The sequence below is a fragment of the Prinia subflava genome, chromosome 3 (assembly GCF_021018805.1).
Source record: "Prinia subflava isolate CZ2003 ecotype Zambia chromosome 3, Cam_Psub_1.2, whole genome shotgun sequence".
Classification (NCBI taxonomy): Eukaryota; Metazoa; Chordata; class Aves; order Passeriformes; family Cisticolidae; genus Prinia; species Prinia subflava.
In genome coordinates, this window is record NC_086249.1 from 94445554 (window position 1) to 94465091 (window position 19538).

Genomic DNA, 19538 nt, shown 5'->3' on the forward strand with positions numbered 1-19538 from the left:
GGATTTGTATTTTTCTGGAATGGTTAGAGAGAATTATGGAAGTTTTTCATGAAGGTTAGGAAGGAAGTTGTGAGAGCTTAGGGAGAGTGTTAAAAATTTGGAACATCTGAGTATAATCTTCAATGTGAAATGGATTTTTACCTCTTTTGGGGGAAAAGGTGATTATAAGACCCAAGAAGAACAACTCAGTTTTTTCTGGTCAGTTTGTTGTAACAGAAGCTGATCAGAGCATCAGAAGAGGAATAATGTTTCTTTGGCTTGGTACTTTAAGCATCATTTACATCTAAAAAAAAAAGTTTAAAATTAGTTTTAAATTTTTGTGTCTGACCAGAGCAAAGCACAAGATTTGTTTTGTCCAGGGTGTCCTGTTTGAAAGGCACAGAGCAGTGCAGGCAGGGCTGTGCCCCTCTGTGCTGCTCGGACGGGCTGCTCCCTGCTCAGGTCTCAGCAGTGGTGGCAGAGGCGCTGGTACAGCCTGCAGAGCCGAGCTGTTCTGGTTTGTTTGTCTGCTTTAGAAGCCCCTTGTGCCTGCCTAGGGAAGGAGTCTGGGTTGCAGATCCAGAACCTGATCAGGGCCATGGTTTCTCCTGAGAACATTTTGGCTCTTTGCTGCTCATTTTCTGTGGGGAGTGCCTGTGATAATGGTGAGACTGAGCTTTGCTGCTGAACCCATTCACCTGACTTTCAGCCTACTCCTAAATTGCTCAGAGGAAAGACAGCCGTGGGTCTGTATGTCTAGAAATGATACAGCCTGTGGGTAACTGGTTGGGTGCCTCAGCATTAAACTTTATAGATACTTTTGATTACTGTGTTGTCTCTTGGCAAATGCATTAAAATACTGAAAAAGTTATTTTGTTACAACCGAGTGATAAGCAGCTAAACATTAGTTTTAGATCAGGGAAGCCTATTTTAAAAATTCAAAAATTTTATTTTAATTTGGGTTGTTCTGTTTAACAGTACACAGTGCTGGTTAACAGCCTTGACAAGTGGTTATCTGATAATCCATTCCTCTTGAGAGGGACAGACATGTCTTCACTTGGGTCTTTTCTGTGACAGGAGGGCTGTGGCTGTAGGAGTTAAAATTAATGATTGCAGAGTATTGTGCATGTATTAATTCCTCCTGTTGATCTGTTCCAGATCAGCAGTAAGTTAAGCTGCTTTCCAGCACAGTCGGTTTCATGCAGAGCACTATTTGCTTGAAACAGGCTTACTGGAGTTGACACGTTCTATATTGTTATTATTATTTATTATTAAATTAGTGTATAGCTAATACGATAGTAAATGTATCACTCCATATTGAGCTATCCTGCTGTGCTGAGGACAGCTAGCTGACATTTTTCTTTACCTGTGTTTATATGAAAACATTTTCTTGATGCCAGTGGTATTCCTTAACATGGGCATAGTAATTAATACACATAAGACATAATCTGCTCACTCTTAGAGGTTTTGGAAATAAGTGGAGATAAGTATTTTTTCTGTATACAAATTCAAGGGTAATTGTATTTATTTTTTAACTTCTTAAGTTCAGAAGTCTAGACCTTGATTATGAACAGGATTTGGTCTGGTCATTCAGACAACAGGGTATAGGCTAATGTATTCTCCTGAGTGAATGCTGTGCTGAAATTTTCCTTTGGAGCAGAAAGTGAGCATTGCAGTTCCCCTGCAAAGAGTTCTTGAATGTGGTATTTGAATTGCATAAATTGAAAATTACTTATTAAGCTCAACTGTTTCAGTACTTCAGCCCTTGTATTATCCATATGCTGTCATGTGAGTGTTGGAAAATTTAACTGGAAAATTAAATAACGTGTAAGCTTCCTGTTTGGATTGTACTGAGCAGTGAAATGGCACAGAGTGCAAGTCAATGGCCATACAGTGGTAATAACTGAGTTCTCATCTGTGAGCATAAACCATATATGAGCATAAACCCCTGTCAGTGTGCTTTTGTCTAGGCTGAAAAGGCCCACCTGGTCAGGGGAGTTGGGCTGAAGAAGAGAAACAAGTATTTGGGAAAGATTACTTGGAGACTTCAGTTCCTCTGGCTTTAGGCTGGTTTTCTGGCAGTAGTTGTTTGATAGAACTTAATTCACTTCATAAAAGTGATATGTTTATTATAGTTTAGTAAGATCTAAAAAATATGTTTTGTTTTTAATTCTTCAAGTGTCACTTTTTGAAACTTTGGAAATTCTCTGGTTTCTGTACTGACATAGAGCCAATCTCTTACTGTGCCAAGTGAAAGCTTGCCTTCAAAGCAGGACACTTGCATGAAACAATTGCAAGGAGTGGTGGAAGTAGCCTTAGACAGCAGTGATGGAACTTGAGCTAAAGCTTAATCCTGAGGGTCAAAGAGAGTCTGAATACCTGAGGTAGTGTGGTTTGGATCCTGAAATTTTGGATCCTCCGTCTGCAGGCTACCTGTGTCAGAGCAGCTGTACAGGCTGTGGTGGCTGTTCTGTAGCACAGCCTGGTAGGTCCAGTTTCAAAATACAGATCTCTTAAATGTACTCTGTGGTAGTGAGTGAGGGTCAGCAAGGGGCAACATTTCCTGTTATATTGTGTGTTCCTTTTCCACTTACTTCATTATCTTCATTGGGTTTTACAAAGCCCTGTCTGGTAGCAAGCAAACAAACCCTGTATACTTTCTGTGGCATTGGTGTTTCTAGTGCTTGGTGAGATAAATATCTAGAGAGTATGCTGAAAATATGATAATTTCCATTGGGGAATAGGAGTGATTTTACACTCAGACTTGTTTTGCTGGGTTTTGTTTTGTAGCCACATTTATTGGGACTGTGCAAGCATAGCTTGTTTGTCTTTTAATAAATAGCCCATGTTCCTGAAATGGTGTATAATCATTGAAATTCAACTATTCTTCTTAAGTTCTATTTTCTTACCTTCAGCACCAAGTTATTAGTTCCAGCTTTTGCTCAGTGTGCTCTGATGCATTGATCTTTTTGCATATTCTTTTGAAGATTTATTCTTCCTTCTGCTTCACTTCGTTTTCTTTGCCTATACAAGAACTATGAAATATTTTGGAAGCTCAAGAGAAGAGAGTAGATATGGTTGATCACTCCTGCTTTCTTGTCTTCCTTTATTTTGCCCTATCTAAAAGCAACAGTAGTAGTTTCTGATCTTGTTTTTATGGATTCTATATGAAGTTCCCTGTCTCTGGTGTATGTAATAGATGGGAATTCGCTTTTGAGTCTTAAAGTAGTACAGTGGCTGTCTCTGCTGTTCAGCACCCAGTTAATGGAGAGAACCAGACCTCTGCCTGCAGTGCAGAGACTGAAAAGAGCACTTTGTTTCTTCTTTTCCTCCTTCCTCTGACAGATGAGTTAATATTCAGAAACTACTGATGCTTTTATGATGTGACCTTGGCAGTCCAGTGACAACTGGGGATGTGGCAATTGTGTTAGGTTTTTGAACTAGGTGACTTTGACCTCATTGTGAAGGACTGTTGCTGGAGTCTGTTCTCAAATGGGTATTCATGAATGTGGGAATCTGGCAGCTGAACTGAGAGCCTTGGAACCAGAGTTCATGGTCTCTTTCTGCATTTCTGCCCTCTTCTGCAGCAAAATGAGGTTTGTGTAGAGCCTTCTCTATGGAACTAATTCTTTTGTGATGTGAATCTTGGACAGTACAGTATTGCTCTGGCCGATTGTAGAATTTCCCAGAATTGGATCAGGGCCTGCTGCATGTGCATGAAAAGCCTCTGCATTGTTTGTGCCTCTTGTTGCAGGAACCAGAACAAAAGTTTTGTCTGAGTGAAGCTTTGCAAGAGTCATCTAATTTGTTTTCCATCTCTTAGCACTGTGGGGTAAAAGGTGAAAGTGAGGAACAGAAGAGATGAGTAAACATTAGAGAAGAGTTGACTCCAGAGAGGAGAACAGAGTAGTAGAGAAAACTGAGAGTAGAATTCTGTTTCTTGAGTTTCCTTTGAATGGGAGGTGATAACATTGATGTATAACCCTGAAACATTTCACTTTTAATCTTTTCCCTTCTGATGGCTTTACATTTGGAAGTTCTAATGCGTTCAAGTCTGCTCTTGTGACCTGTGCTACCTCAAAGTTCTGGGTCATGTTTTATTGATGTTTTTCTTAAGTTTTTTCTCCCTCTGATACCCATCTAGTTGAACAAACAGCATGATTCATTTTTTGGTGGAAACACGTAACACTTTTTCATAGCTGGAAAAATTAATTTAACAGTAAATGCCATCTGGGCGAACTTCTTTTAAAAGTTTACTGTGTAAGTTTACTTGTATTTTCAAGTTGTGCTGTGGCAGTCCCATCATTCTTCAGGTGTATCATATTTCACTGCATAAGCAAATCCACCAGCATTCACTCTACCGAACAGTGACCATTCCAAATGCAGCAGTGTTTGAACAGGCACCAGTCCCACGGTGTTTTTACAAACCCTGTGTGTGTCATGTCTAGGGCTGCTACACTGAAAGTTGTCCCTAAAATATTCTTCACTGACCTTAGTTTGATGTAAAGTCCAGGAGATTGCTGCTTAGATCTTTGTTTGACTGATGTATTTTCTTATTTTCACGATGTTGAAGGCTATATCTGTTGTCAGTCTGTTACATTGACTTGTTTTTAAACAAAATAGTCTCAAGATTGGCATCACAGTTTCTCTTTGGTGCTAGATTTGAGCTGAAGGTTTGAAAGTGGCAGAGAGGAGGCCACAAATATGCTTTTCTGTGTGACTTTTAGATAGGGTAACTGATGAGCCCAGACAGGTAGGATTGTTCAGAAGATTGAGGGTGGTAGAACATTTATTAAACAGTTCCTTTTTTTAAACCCGTGGTGGCACTTGACATTTCTTTCAGTTTTTGTGCTAGCTAGGCATGCAATAGTAATAATTTGAGGATTAGTTCCTTCACAAATATTTTGCTTTTTATTGTCGTTTTTCTGTCAAAGTAGCTATTATTGTATAACTTAATTTATGCTTCAGAGTTTCCATTTTTTGCCTGTTTCCCTGTGCAGATTTTGCAAGGGGTTACCAAAATATGAGGTGATCACTTTCTTCCCCTTGAATCATGAGAGAATTAGGGCTACAAAGCCTGTTAGGCTGTGTTCAGTCTCATTTCAGAGACTGAATCTACTAACTTAGTGTAATTTTGGGCAGATGTCTACCTCCACTAGTAAAAGACATGCCTAAATCAGATCAGGTTGCCTTCTTTGACAGAGTTTACTGTCAGGGTTGTTGTTTGTTGTGCAAATTAAGAGTTGAATCTTGTGCAGTTTGAGTCTAATGCTTGTTTTGTTATTGATGGACGAGGTTACTGCTGCCTCCTCTGTAGTGAATTGTGAGGTCTTGGAGAGCATTGCTGTGTTCTTTATTTATTTCTTCTTAGGTAAATCCATCAGATTCACTCATTCCTTTGTCACAGACTGTTTTATTGTTATCTTGATTTCTGTTACATCCAACTGTGCTTTTAGAAGATGCTCAAAATTTGTGTAATTTACCAGTAGAGTGGGATATTTTATGTGTGCTTTTCCTTTATCCTACTGGATCCAATTCTGGGTTAAGTTGTAGGCACTGTAGGTATGATCTTAGAGTTTTTTAATCAGCTTGAAAGTGTGCCTTCATTGAGAATACAAATCTGAAGATAATCTAGCCTCTTGACCCTGAATTAACACTTAATCCCTCAGAAAACATGATTACTTTATAGGGTTATTTTCTACCAGGAAGAATAGTATGGGATTGCTTTTTTCCCTGCGGAGGAACAGACCTGTAACAAAGAGGTTGTGTCCTGTCTGGTTTCTTGTTTTTGTTGCCTTAATGGGATACTTGTTGAAAGAAACTTGTTTCAATGCCTGACTTAAGAATTTGGTCTGCACAATTATTCCACTTTAAGCCACAAAACTGAATTATTGAATTGCAATTGAATTGAATTGCAATCAGGTGTTGCTGTTTTACGGACAGTGGGAAACCATTGGTGGTGATGTGTGCAAAATTTTGAACTCTATATATCATGAGATGCCTTACTTTACTTTCTTCTTGGCTTGGTGGATAAGAAGGGTTTCACTTTGAGTATTCTAGTATTTCCATTTTCAGTTTCTTAAAAGCATGTTTTTAAAGAACTTAAATTTTTGGAAATAAAGCTAAATATAGCCCTTGATGCCCAGTGCAGTGTAGTTTCCACTAGGGTGTAGGAGGCCTTTTCTTTCTTCCATTTAAATTCATACAAAGGTAAGCAGGTCATTGTTTCATATATTTGCATTCTTGAGAAACTTATTGAGGGTTGCAGTGTAAATCAAGGAGGGATTATTCACAAACTTAACTTGCACTTTAACCCTGAGAGAGTGATTTCAAATTCCTTTGAACTGAAACTGATAGATTTAGACTGGCTTTAGCCTGTGCTGTTTGAGACAAAATCCTGATGCTGGCAATGTATATTGATCCAGCTGGAGTCAGAACAAAACCAAGGAAGATTGCTGTATATTTGGAAAAATAAATGGAATGGCTAGATCACAATTAACACCAGCCTTTGAAAAAAATTTAACTGACTGTAGGCTAAAGATGCAGAAGTCTCATTGCAGCTTATTAGAATGCTGTTTCTGGAAATATCTTTAGAACTTAGACTTACTTTATCATACATGTGACTATCATATGATTTATAATAACTTATATTAAGAAAATATGTAATATACAGACTAAGGGATTTTTTCACTTAGTCTGATGTCCCTTCTTTTGATGGCAGTGGGTGTGCAGGTGTTGCTGTGAGGAGCAGCAGCCAAGGGGCAGTGTCAGGACACAGTTTCCTTTTGCTTTGTGAGCTGGAGGATATCCAGTTACTGCTGCTCCTGTGGGTGCCTATTGTCCCTTGCCGTGCCTGTGCTGTGTGCAGGCAGGTGACTGGCACGGTGCTGAATGCTGAAGAGCCTTGTGGAAGCTCTGGGGTAACCTGACTGCAGCCAGGGAGCTGATACAAGGACCGTGTGCCCAAACCAAGCAGATGGGCTGAACTTGTGCTGAAGCAAGCTTGTAACCAGGGAAGGCTTAAACCAGAGCTTCCTTTCCTCTTCTTGTACTGAACATGCAAAGGGACCACAAAGGGCTCTGTACCTAAAATATAACTGTACAAGAGGGCAGTGCAGCTCCCTAAAGAGATGGCTTAGAGCTGCTGGGGTGAGATAGGCTGAAAAGAGATGTGCTCTTTCATGTGGGAGGAGAGGATGTGGGGTCTCTTCAGCCACGCCTGTTTGCCCGTAGCAGCTTTTGTATGTCTTGCACAGACCAATCAGCTGTAGGTTCTTGTTCATTTTGTAATCAAGATTTTCTAATTTTCTGTATGGGCTGTCTTTCATTCCTTTTGCTTTTTATCACCTACAGAATCATTGCACTTGCTCTCAGTTACTCTTGGGACAAAGCAGTTGTCTTTGTTCTGAGGGGTTTTCCAGCTGAGGTATAGGCTGAGCTGAGTCAGAGTCTTTGCTGCTGTCCAGCCTCTGTCTGTCCTCTGTTGTAGGTGAATTGGTATCGGATTTACTGTAAGGCTTGAATTCTGAAATCATTACTGTGCTTCACAGAAAACAATGTCATGTCTTATTTCCGTTTTCTAATTTTGACAGGATGCATGTATTTGTAATTGAGATGTGAAAATGCAAGCAATAGGTCCAAATGTTTACTGGAAGAACTATAATGGAATTGGTAGCACTATCAGAATGTAATGAGCCCCAGATTGATGATACCTAAATGTGCAAGGAAAAAAGGGAAATCCTAATCCTTCCTGCATATTCCCCAAGCTAATGTTAGGGTTTGGGAACTAATCCATCAATGCACGTTACCTATGCAAAGAAGGTGAAAACTCTGTGATTATAATGGGACTGTCTTAAAAAGTATTTCCTTGATTGTGCTGGTTGCATTGTACTTGAATCTTGCAAATTGCAAATCTCAGTGATTATGTGCCTAGCAGTGCTTTTAACAGTTTCTGGTTTGCTTGAACATAATTTATGGCTCTTACATTATGCCTTCACTCAGAAATTTTGCAGATGGTTGAACTGGTTATCATCACAAAAGACCTTTGCTGTCTTTCTAAATGAAAGCAGAATCCTGGCTGTTCATTACAAGTAAAACATGGACTTTTAAAAAAAATATTTTCCTGAATTCTTTAGAAATTAGTTATGATGGGACTTTCCCCACTTCTTAAATGATGCAAAATACAAAAAACTATGTTAAGCAAAGTCTGATCTTCCATTTAAACTACTTCGGCAAATGGCTTAATATCTTGTGCTTTTAAATATTTGTAGATGAAGTCTTATAGCTATCCTTAGTAACTACTTTCGTTTAAGATTGCTTAGGTCTTTAGATTTGTACAGGGTGGCTTCATCAAATGCTGTTACCCCTAGGTCTGCAGGAAGGTATTGTTGTTTGGCTGGATCCATTCGTTTGCTTTCTGACTGCATGGTTGTTGTTGTTTTGGTTTGGTTTTGGTTTTTTTAAATTTTATTTTCTAAATACTAGCCTAGATAAAAATGTGTTTTAGAAGTGAAAGTTTAAGATAATCTTAGCTGAGGCCTTTCTAAATGAGAATGTGGTGATAAGCGCTGGACTTTGCTTCCAGGTCTCTAGTGAGTCCTAGGAGGAATGATGGCCTATGCTGGTCTTATCAGGTGCTGCTCAAATGTTAAAGTACTAAAGGTTTAAGAACTTGTGACATGAAACATCAGCACTGTTGTCATTGTTTTGTCCTTTTGTTTTCACTCCTTACCCTCTCCTGTGTGTGCAGCATTTACTTTTTAAAAGCTCACTTTAGTATAAAAGTTGTATGGATAAAAGCTAGTATTTTGGGGTCTTACTTCCAGGTAATATCGAGTATTTGATATTTGATGAAATTTTATTTCTATGATGAGAGCTTTTTGTTTATGGGAGCGAAAATGAGATGATGTGAAATATGGAACAATGTCAGACAAAAAGGGTAAAGTTCTAGGAAGGTAAGAGTTTAAAACGTGTCTTGTGAGTGAGAAGAAAGTAAAGATGAGGACTGAAATTGCTTTAAAACTTTTTATTTTCACAAGTGGATTTTTTTAAGCCATTAACATTAGGAAGTCTAAAATTTGGTCTGCTGCAATGAGCATCTGTTTTTCCTTTGTCCTGACAGGTCGTGACAATGCCTGCGAGAAAACTTCGTACATGTTCCTGCGGAAGGAGCTCCCTGTGCGACTGGCGAACACCATGAGGGAGGTCAATTTGCTGCCTGATAATTTACTGAACAGGCCTTCTGTTGGGCTGGTACAGAGTTGGTAAGTTTAAAAAAAGTGGATTGAAAAGTTGTTGTAAAACTAACATTGTGTTGTTTTGCCTGCAACAGAGAATCATAGAATTCTTCTGAATCGGACAGTTTTCTGCCTTGAATTGTCTGTAGTGTGTCTTATCAGATGAAGTTTCATTTTCTTCTGTCTAATGTTGAGTATGTACTCTAACCTGGGTCCTAGCTGAGGATTTGTAAGTTAGTCTTGTAAGTTAGTAAAAACATACTGTTGTCTCTCAGGTAATAAAAACGAGTCTGTAACTTCCAAGAGCCAACTTTTTACACATTCCTTAATGTATTGTACTCATGGCTTCTTGAAACAGCTACTCTGTCTCCTTATTCTTCCTTTGTCAAAAATTCTGAGATAAAATTAAAACCTCATCTATTTTTCTCACTGCTAAATCTTTAGAAACATTACCTGGTATTCAGTGGAAATTATGGAGTGGGTCAAAAATCTGGTGTCATCCAGTTAACAACATTCTCCATTGTAATAACTAGCATGGATCCAAAATGATTCAAAGTCCTGCCATCTTTTCCACAGTAATTAATTTCTAGTCTAATTAGATGTTTGGTGAGATTTAGAGACTGCTGCCTTGGATGTATTATGCACAAGAATCATTGTTCATGGAGTATTTTTTGTCCATTTACCTGTTAATACTTTTCCAAAGACTTCTTGTAAAAATATTTTTGCAGTATACAACTGAAGTCCCTTTGTAAGTAGCAGCTTATTTGACTGTAAAAGTAGCTAATGTAGGCTTTTGTTAAATTCAGTCATTGCCCTTAAGCCAAGAGCTTCTGTGCTGACTGAAGGTTGACTGCTGGCTTGGATCTCCTATTTATCAAGCTTTAGACTTAAAAATTTTAAATTAGAATATGTGGTATTGTGTTTGTCTTTGCAAGGTAGCAGTGGATGTCTTGATGACCACTTCAAGTATAGTGATGAAGTGCTTCAAGTGAGTGTAAGTGTTGTGGAGCCACACAGTCACTTTGTGGTTAAGTGGCAGCCTGCAAGGTTTGAAGGCTTGTCTGTCTGGTGTCACAGGAAGTTGTTATGCCTCTAGAGAAGAGTAGATAATATACAGGCCTTTTAGGCTTTTCTAATCTGGTTGACTTGTGAAGCTGTCTTTAATGAAATGTGGACAAATAGGTGAACGAAGAAAAGGAAATAATTTTTCTGTGGTGACTGCAGTGTTGTACTTCTAGTCCAAATGCCTGTGCTGTGGCTTTGCTTCTGCCTGCCCATAGAGCTAAGCAACGTCTGGATCTGTCTGGCAAAGGGGCTGGGTGGGTGTTCAGAGTGCAGGGCCCCTTCAGAATTTTTGTTCAAGAGGTTTAAGGACTTGTGGTGATTTCTGTGGCCACAATAGATGCTAATGATTAAAAAAGGAAAAAAAAAAACCCAAAACTCCAAATGAAAAGAGCAGTATCAAGTGTTTTATGACAATGTGATTTGCACAGCTGTAGACCAGTAGTTATCTGTTGGATGGGCTAAAGTATCAGACTGTAAAGTGCTGAAGAAGTTGGAATGGACATCAAGCCCAGAGATGGAAGTTTGAAATCAAAGTGTTTTCCATAATTTTCTAATTTTGACCCATAATTAAGAGTTTTTGTGGAAAGGAGTATCTTCACTGAGATTATATGAGAATATTTTTATCATCTCATGTCAAAAATAAGAAAAGCAGTTGTAGCATTTTTCCCCTCTGATTATAGGTGTGGACTTTAAAGAACTTAGTTCTTCTTTTTCTGTTCAGAGGTTTTTAATTGCTTAATTAAACATTGATCTTTAGTTTGTAAGTCCTGATGATGAACCTTGGGCAAAATTGACTTCTAAATTTATCTTTTAAAAAGACCGAACCAAAAGTTTTATCAGCTTCAGTGTGAATGACCTTGGGTGTTATGCAGCTGGGCTGATAGGAGGTTTTGAAACATCTTGGTAGTTTCTTAACTTAAAGTTTAGAGACACCTAGAGTGAGATTCCTGAATTTTATGTAGTACAATAAATAAATGTAAATTTAGTTGTTCAGCTGTTTCATGAGCTTGTAAAATGAAAAAAGCTCTTCTTGATGCACTTCAGAACTACTTCAAGAAAATTTTTTTTTGATGATCAGATTTCATGATCCTTTGTTTTTGGTATGCCATAGGCTGAGAAAGCTTGGTAGAGGATTAACAGGCAAGCAAAAATCTGTTGTACATTTGCCACAAGTGAGCAAGACATTTCATTCCTTATTCACTTTAATATATTTATTTGCTAATATTCAGTTATTTATATAGTAATAAGCATGTTTGTTTCATTTTCACTACCATTTTACACTAGAAAACATATGTTTTTATGTGCTTTTGGTGAGACTCCACATTAGCTGGAGCTTTAACACTTGAGTTCTCAATCAATTCCTTAATGCCAGAATGCCAAAAATTGATACAAAAAAGTCCTAATCTTTAAGATGGGTTTTATTAGACTTTTAAATTCAAGTGGCTCTGTAAATAGAGGAATAGGAAATCAGCCTACAGTACAGCATGAATCCTTTCCCATCAATCCTCTCTGCTTGCAGCCATCCAAAATTCAGGATTGTGTCAGCTTTCTCACCCTCCTGGCTCCCTTGGGAGGCAGCCTGGTGCTGTCACTCCCTGCTGCAGGCAAGGCCTGTTCTCTCCTTCTCCAATCCATCTCCGTGGCCTGCTGGAGGCACTTGGCTTCCTGTGCCTATCAGATTTTACAGATGATTGCTTGATTGCTCTTGGGAAAGGTGCTCTGTTGGTTTTCCTCCTTCTTTTCTGGGCTCCTCAGCCCGATGTGTGCAGCATGGAGGAGAGGCAAGGCCCCTGTCCTTCCTTTGCACTGCTCGGCTACACTTCCCTGAATAAAGCTGGCATTACCCAGAGAGTGAGCTCGGAACAATCCAAAAATAATAGTTGTGCATTTCAGTAAAGGTAAAACATCAGCTCTGTCCCAGTTTGAGTTCACATCTTAATTTATGTGTTTGTATTGCAAGGAGTAGAGAAGGAATAAAGTCACTCAAGACAGCAACACAGTTAATATGTTCTAGCTGTGAACTGCAATGATTGCAAATAGCAGACAGATCAACAATCAGCACCTTGTTTTCAGCTTTTCAAAATCGATGGGCAACTTGCTTGATCCAAAGAAGTGGGCCTTTTTTAGGCTAGCTTTGAGAGGGCACTATAGCTAAAGCACAGGTAGAATACTGAACATGTGGCAGAATTATTTAATAAAGGATTGTCACTAATGTGATGGGAGAAAACAGTTCAATAAAACCTTAAAATGGATAAGGTTAGAGGTTATAAAATATCAGAAGTAAGCATCAGGTTTGCATTGTATGTTATTTAGTTATATGTAAAGTTCACATTTTATTTAGCCCTAGACAAATTTCTCTACTTTTCTTTAGTGCTTTTCCTTAGTAACTGCTATAAATTTCCATTTCTCTCTTGGGAAAGATCCATTAGAGAAATACATACAGTTTGGAGATTAATAATTGGGTTTTTTTCTTGGTTTTCTACAGTGGGACTATGCTAACAAGATTGTGTTACCATGGAGATTTGTTTTATCATTTTAGTACTTTGGTATTAAAATGATTGTAAAGAAAAATCTTAGTGAAATACAGATCAGTGAAAAAGCAGAAGTATCTTGTCTGAAATTTTTAAGAAAAGAAACGCAGAGCTGACATTATGGGCTTTTGCAGTGCTTTCATGTATGAAATGTGCCATTCTAAAATTATTGCTTTTGGCAGACTAACAAGGATTCAATCTACATGGCAGTAATTAACAGAAGAACGAGGCAAAAGGGTGCTTGAAACCAAAGAGCTTGCCCAATGAATTGTAGTGTATTGTGATAAAAAATTAATCACAAGAAAGACAATATGTTTGAAGGGCACAGACTTTGATTTCTGCTTTTGGTGACTCACCAAATATAACAAAATATAACTGACATTCTCTTTTTCTCATATAAGCTGGATTTTTTTTTTAGATTTGTATTCTTTATAGTTGTATTGATTTATTAATGATACAGCAATTCATGCATTATTGTGGTACTTTTTTCTTCTGTTCTTTCTGGCTGGTAATGGTGTGTGAATTGTGTTTAAACATCACAAGGTCTTGCTTTTCATTGCTTGATAAATCCTTGAGTTACCACCTTCATTTATGCCTCTCTGCACCTACAATTCAAATTACAAGAAAATGCAAGGAAGTAGATGGATTGTACGAAAAGAGAATTACTTTTTCACACACACTTTTACCTGAATGAACTGTATTGCTGGCTGCCCACCTGTCCTCAGAGTGTAATGGTGCCGGTCATTAAGACCAGAGTTACGAATTTCCTTTTAAACATGTTTTTTCTTAATTTCTTTAATTCTGAGCTGTTTGGGAGAGAAGGAGTGGGGTGGGAGGCTGAATTTGGTGTACAAACTGGAGATCACACCTGCATGAAAGAAAAAGGTGTTCAGCATTTGCAGCTCCGAGTTTTTATGCAGAGGCTTAAGACACAGGGTGTAACAACATCCCAGGCTGGGTGATGTGCAGCAGTAGGCACTGAGCAGTGGGTTGGGGTTGTTTGACATGAAGTGACATTTTTCTAGCTTGGTTTAGTCACAGGCTTGGAAGAAATTGACTGACTTAGGTTTGAAGTTCACCTTTCCTCTGAGCTACCTTGCTGGATACAGTGCTTTTACTAATGAACTTGACTTATAAAATAGTATTTCCTTTACTTTAGAATCAGAAGGAGAGAACTCTAAAGGAGAAGCATTGCCTGTTTCCATAATTTCTCCAGTTATGTAAGGCAACCAGTCAAATCCACACAGTACAAAAATCAGGTATCAGCTACCTGCAGTACCAGCAGCATTCATTGCTATTTTATCCTTGTGTCTGCACAGGATTGCTGGTGTTTGACATTTCTGGTAGGAGGTCTGTATTAAAAACAACCTGTTCTATTGCTTCTCAAGTGTGGTGGTGCCTTTCAGAAACAGGAGTTTCACAGTATTGTGTGATGACAGGTGGAGAGCATATACCTCTTTGAGTGAGCATGATCATGATTTAATTGTTACGTGTGAATCAGCCGAGTTCAGAGTGTGATGGCTGTGAACTGGTGCCATCTCTTAGCAGCATAAAATAACATCTTGTAAAATAAGCAGTACTAGAAGTATGAGCTGCATGCCCTACTTGTGAGTGACAAATATTTGGGGGATTTCTGTAAAGGTTCCTGGTGTTTGCAGGAGGGCACAAATGCACTGAGGGACAGGAGATGGTGTTCCTGTGCTGACCACGCTGAAAATGTCTGTGTCCCTGAGGAATGTCACAGTCACCTGTGGTTATAGCTCAAAATTAGGGTGGAGTGAGTGGCATGTGGTTCTGGAGGGAGTCACATAGACAACAGTGCTGTCCTAAGCTTCACTGTAGCTTGAAGATTCGGGGTGAAGTTTCATAGCCTTATTAAGCTGGTTTTAACATGGAACTGCTACCAAAAGAGCTTATGCACAGGTCATTTTGTTGAGCTGAGCTAATCTACTGGATGGCTGCTACTGAAAAGGGACAGGCTTGATTACCTGTTTTGCTTTTTCCTGATGTAGGCTTTATGATTCTTTCCTCTCTTGTGTTAGCTTTAGCTGTTTAGACCTTTTAATTAGCTGTTTTCATGTGCAAGAAAGGTTTGTTTGGTTTTTCACCTATTTCACCAGTGCTGGGAGCTGGAGCTGTTGACACACACATCTGATTAGCATCTGATTAGTGTTGATATTGTAGTTTGAGTGGCAGTGCTTAACCAGGAGTGGAGGGTAACGTTGGAACTCTCCCTTTTACATGTGTGTTGGATACCTTGTGTGATTTACCTCCAGGAAATAAGTCCTGGTTCTGTAGTCCTTAAAGGTCCATCTCTGCTGAATGCATCTACTCCAGGGGTGATACCTGGTCCTGAGGCACAGTGCTGTGTGAGGTGGTGGAATTTATACTGGTGTTGGGTCAGTGTCCTACAGAGCAGGCTGGCCACGTTCATGCTGAGGGGTTCTTACCTGGGTCCTCTGTGGTACCTCTGGGGCTCCAACCTCAGTCAGTCCTCATGTGGAGCGAATGTCTGCACAGGAGACAGCAGGGTTGTGTAAGAGAGGTTTTTGTGAAACCGAGCGTGGTGTCGCACGAGGAGCTGTGGGAGTGTGCAATGGGTGTGCTCTCCTGGAGTGCTCTGGTAGGACCAGCCTGGTGCAGGCCTGCTATTGTGCCTTTTGGGGAGTGCTCCCCTGGGCTTGATTTGGAAAGAAGCTGGATTGCTTGCTCTCTGAGGAACATGGGAACAAACTAACATCTGTACAGACTGGATGAGTGGAACAATCAAAATACAGGGACAAACTACCTGAAATTACAGACATACCTGTGGAGAGGTTTTGCTCCTGTTAACTTCAGTTTGATTGATATAGCTATTTTCCTGAATTACAGATTGTAAGGTTATAAGTAATACTTTTAAACTTAATATAATTAATAATATATTGTAATTGCTTCCTTTCCCTTTGTTCCAGCATCCCACTTATTTTTAGTCTTTGCAGAGAACTATGTACTCTGCCTCTATTACTTTTAGGTGACCCTGTAGTCTTAAAGAAATTCTAATGTATTTTAAGTATTTTAATTCTATTTTTATAATTTTTGTTATTTCAGGTACATGCAGAGTTTCCTTGAGCTTTTAGAATATGAAAATAAAAGTCCTGAGGATCCTCATGTTCTGGATGAGTGAGTAATTCATTTTTTCCAACAGTCCATTTTGAAATAATCTGTCTCAAACACCTATAGGTGTTGTACTATAGGAAAACAGTTACCCTATTTGTAAGGTAGAATATGTTTGGCAAAAGCCAAAATTATAATCTGGAGTAGAATGTAGGTATCCAAGTGCTTTTGAACAGTATATTTCATATTTATGCAGACTGGTAGTTTAAGAAATGGCATGAAATGTTCCTCCAAGGCTGTATTGAGAAAACAACGTGGATGTGAGACTATACCTGCATATCAGATACTTAAGACTAAAATGTCATTTTGGTATACATTGAGCTTAGTCCTCTGCTGTGTATAAAATATGTTAAAACATTAATAGTTTGATATTTCTTTTCAGTTTGAAAGCATTCTAATGTGTCAGTCATTGTTTTTATCAAAAAGTTTTTTAATGGACTTCAGTTAGTGGTGTTCACCTACCTCACTGAAAAACATTACTTGAGAAGAAAGGAAGACTTAGCCAATTTTCTTTATCAGCAAAATCTTATTGAAATTGCCATTAGAATGTTTCCTTGAAATGTGTATGCATAAAACAGAAAAGAGCCCCACATGTAAGAACAGCAGGTAGAACTTATGCATCAGAGACTTGAAAACAAAACAAGGAAAACACACACACACCTGTCTGACACTAGGGTCTGTTGTTACTCTGTACCTACAGCAGTCAACTTTGTTTCAGGATATCACTTCTTACAGGTTTTTTGTTCCATTAATTAGCTTTTTTAGTGTAGTTTGCCTTTTGGATTTCTTTTTAAGCTCTGAAATCCTGCATGATCAAGCAGTGCTTTGTGGAGAGTTTCATAAAACCTCTGGCTCTGTGCACCATGTGGCCTGTGCTGTGCAGAAAGAAAGTTTTGCCTTCAGCAAACTTCAGATACATTGTGTGGTGTTACCTTAGGTTAAATAAGGGCTTTGGGAGGTGCTGCATTTCAAATGTTGTGCTCTTTAGGTTGTGAGCACGTTATCTGAGTTCTTGACACTTTAGCTTTTTTGTTTCAACCAGTACATGTAGGAGAAGCTCAAGTGCAGGAGTACAAAGTTACCTGTGTGGGTGAGCTGTAGAAGGAGCAGTAAGGATTACAGACTGACTGAACTGTAGTGCTCTTGAACAAGGGGAAAGTAACCATTTACTCGGTGTGAGTACTATGCTGGAATGCTGCCTGCAGTGCTGGGTACTACCTTTTAAGAAAAACACTCATGGACAGTACTGAAGTGAAAGGAACAAGATTTAGAGACTTGGGTAATTCCACCTCTGAATAATGCTGAAGGCATTTGTTTAGGCTGGCAAAAAAAGTTATTTGAGACACTTGAAGTCTGCATGTGCCAAAAAAATAAGGTCACTATAATAAAGGATAATTGGTTGCTCTAACTGAAGAAGTGGAGAAATAAAAAATGTCTGATTTTTATTAAAGTTGAGAATGTTTGCAGGGCAAAAAGTAAAGATTGTAATGTTAGTAAGAACAGACTGAGGGCTGTAGAGCATCCAATTTTAAAAGCTTTTATAAATACATTAGATAGTTTTTAGTGGCATTCTAGGTGTGCTTAGTCTGTAGAGGATAAATCAATTTTTCAACCACCTAGCTGTGAGATTTTGTGATTATTCTGTATTTACTGTTTGCTAATGACACAGGAGTTTCTGTTTGTGACTAGTTTATCAGCAGGCTTTCCTTTATGGGATTAAGTTACCAAAACCTAGGTGTCTGCTGCCCTACCTGAAATAACAAATGGCATGAGCTGTCCTAAACACCTGAGTGAGCTTGGCAAATGTAACACAAGTGCTCTTAAGCCTGTAATGTCCTGGATGTGTGGGTTGAGGCAAGGTGGTTGTGTAGCTTCTGAAAACATCTTTGGTGTTCTGTATTTAGGTAACAATTTCAGCTTTTTATGAACTTCAGAGGTTTAAGGCAGATCACAGTATAATAAATATATATACTTGTAAAGGCTAATGAGTAGCTCTCTTGGAGAGCTATTTTTAGAGTCTCATAATTAACACATGAATTATCTGATTCTGCCATATGGATATGCATTCTTGATTATTGTTTCATGGTAACTGCAAATATTTGCGATGCTCTATATGAGTATGGTAGAACAAATATTTTATAATGAAGCAAATATCAATATCATTCGGGATAACTGTTTGTTAAAAGCTTTGAAATCCTGCAATTATTGTATTCTGTGTAATTAAGTACATATAATAAGGATGCATGGAATTTATTGCTACCTATTAAGGTGAAGTTCAGCTAGGGTCTTTGATAGTAAGAGTTGTCTTCTATACTGCATCTGTCCTGTGAAAAGAGATTAAAAATGTATTATCTGATTAAAGAGCAGATTTGTTCTTTTTGGCACTATTGAATAGGCTGTCTAAGATTAGAAAGTCAGATTTTCCTGCTCTGGGATGTCATCTGTTCCTAACTTACTGAAGGCTATGCCATTTAATTGCATATTGAGTTGTAGTTAGAATTTTTGTAATATTCTTTACAGACTATGTCTTTCAAAAATATTCTTAACTATGTCCATATTTATCTTATAATAACCCACAGAAAAATCTAACAAATTTCTATACTCCTGTGTCAGTATTCCTTGTTGCTGCTATCTAGCCCTATCCTACTTTTATGTCTTGTGGTCAGAAGTGTATCAGTATGGTTAGAAAGTATCAGGAATGCTGGTAGTTCAATGAGCTGCATTCAGTGGGGCAAACTCCCACATTTCCCAGTTAATTTACGTTTACAGAAAAGTTTTCTCTTCTTTTCTGATGGCACATATTACATATGGAACTTGAGCCATTATCTGGGACTTTAGGTATCTTTATGGGTGCATAAATAGGAATAGTTCTTTTCTTCAACCAGATTGGTTTGCTTAAAGAAAAACCTGGAAGATAAGGTATGTCTGGTCCTCTGGACCAAAGCCTTTTTTGTGCAGGCAGTATCTGGGGGGTATCTCTGAGTACCTTGCCAAGAGCAGCCTGTGGAGCAGCTTCATCTCCTGGCTCCTTCCCACTGTCCCGTTCCTGTGTGGAACATGCTGTAGAACAGCACATTTTACATGTTAATGTTACAGGGTGGATGGCTGGTAGTACAGAGGACCCAGCCTGGCATCCTTTGGTCATCAAATGCCCATCCTTGTCCGAGGCCTGTGGGAAATCAGGTGATTCAGGCATTTCATGATGGCCCCCACCTCTTCTTCCTTTAGCTTAATCAGTGTCACAAGATGTGAGTCTTGCCCAGGTGGAAGGGCCTTTGTTCCAGTACCATCCCAGCAGCTTCTGTTTGGAGCTGAGCGTGGTACCCACCTCAGAAACTCAAAAAACATGAAGAATAGCAGAGCAGTTGATTTCGGAAATTTAAGAGTGCCTTGGTGGCACCTTGGGGCCAGCTGAGGTGGACTTGAGTTTCTGTTCTGGCTAATCAGGGTAACAGTGACAGAGGAGAGAAGGGGAGCTGAACTGATCGTTCAGGGATGTTGGATTTCCCCAGATGTGCTCTGTCAATGTTGGCAGTAGTTCTTCAGTTACTGTGTTCTAAAATGGGGCAATGCT

At 38.8% G+C, this 19538-nt stretch overlaps 1 protein-coding gene across 1 annotated transcript in view; it reads left to right on the plus strand.

The window, feature by feature from the left end:
• The window catches only part of PDK3 (pyruvate dehydrogenase kinase 3), a 51535-nt gene that overhangs the window by 9374 nt on the left and 22623 nt on the right, over positions 1 to 19538 (plus strand). Inside the window, exons 2-3 of the mRNA XM_063392976.1 lie at positions 9101 to 9242; positions 15899 to 15970. Coding sequence (XP_063249046.1) covers positions 9101 to 9242; positions 15899 to 15970 — 214 coding nt within the window. The remainder of the gene's footprint in view (positions 1 to 9100; positions 9243 to 15898; positions 15971 to 19538) is intronic.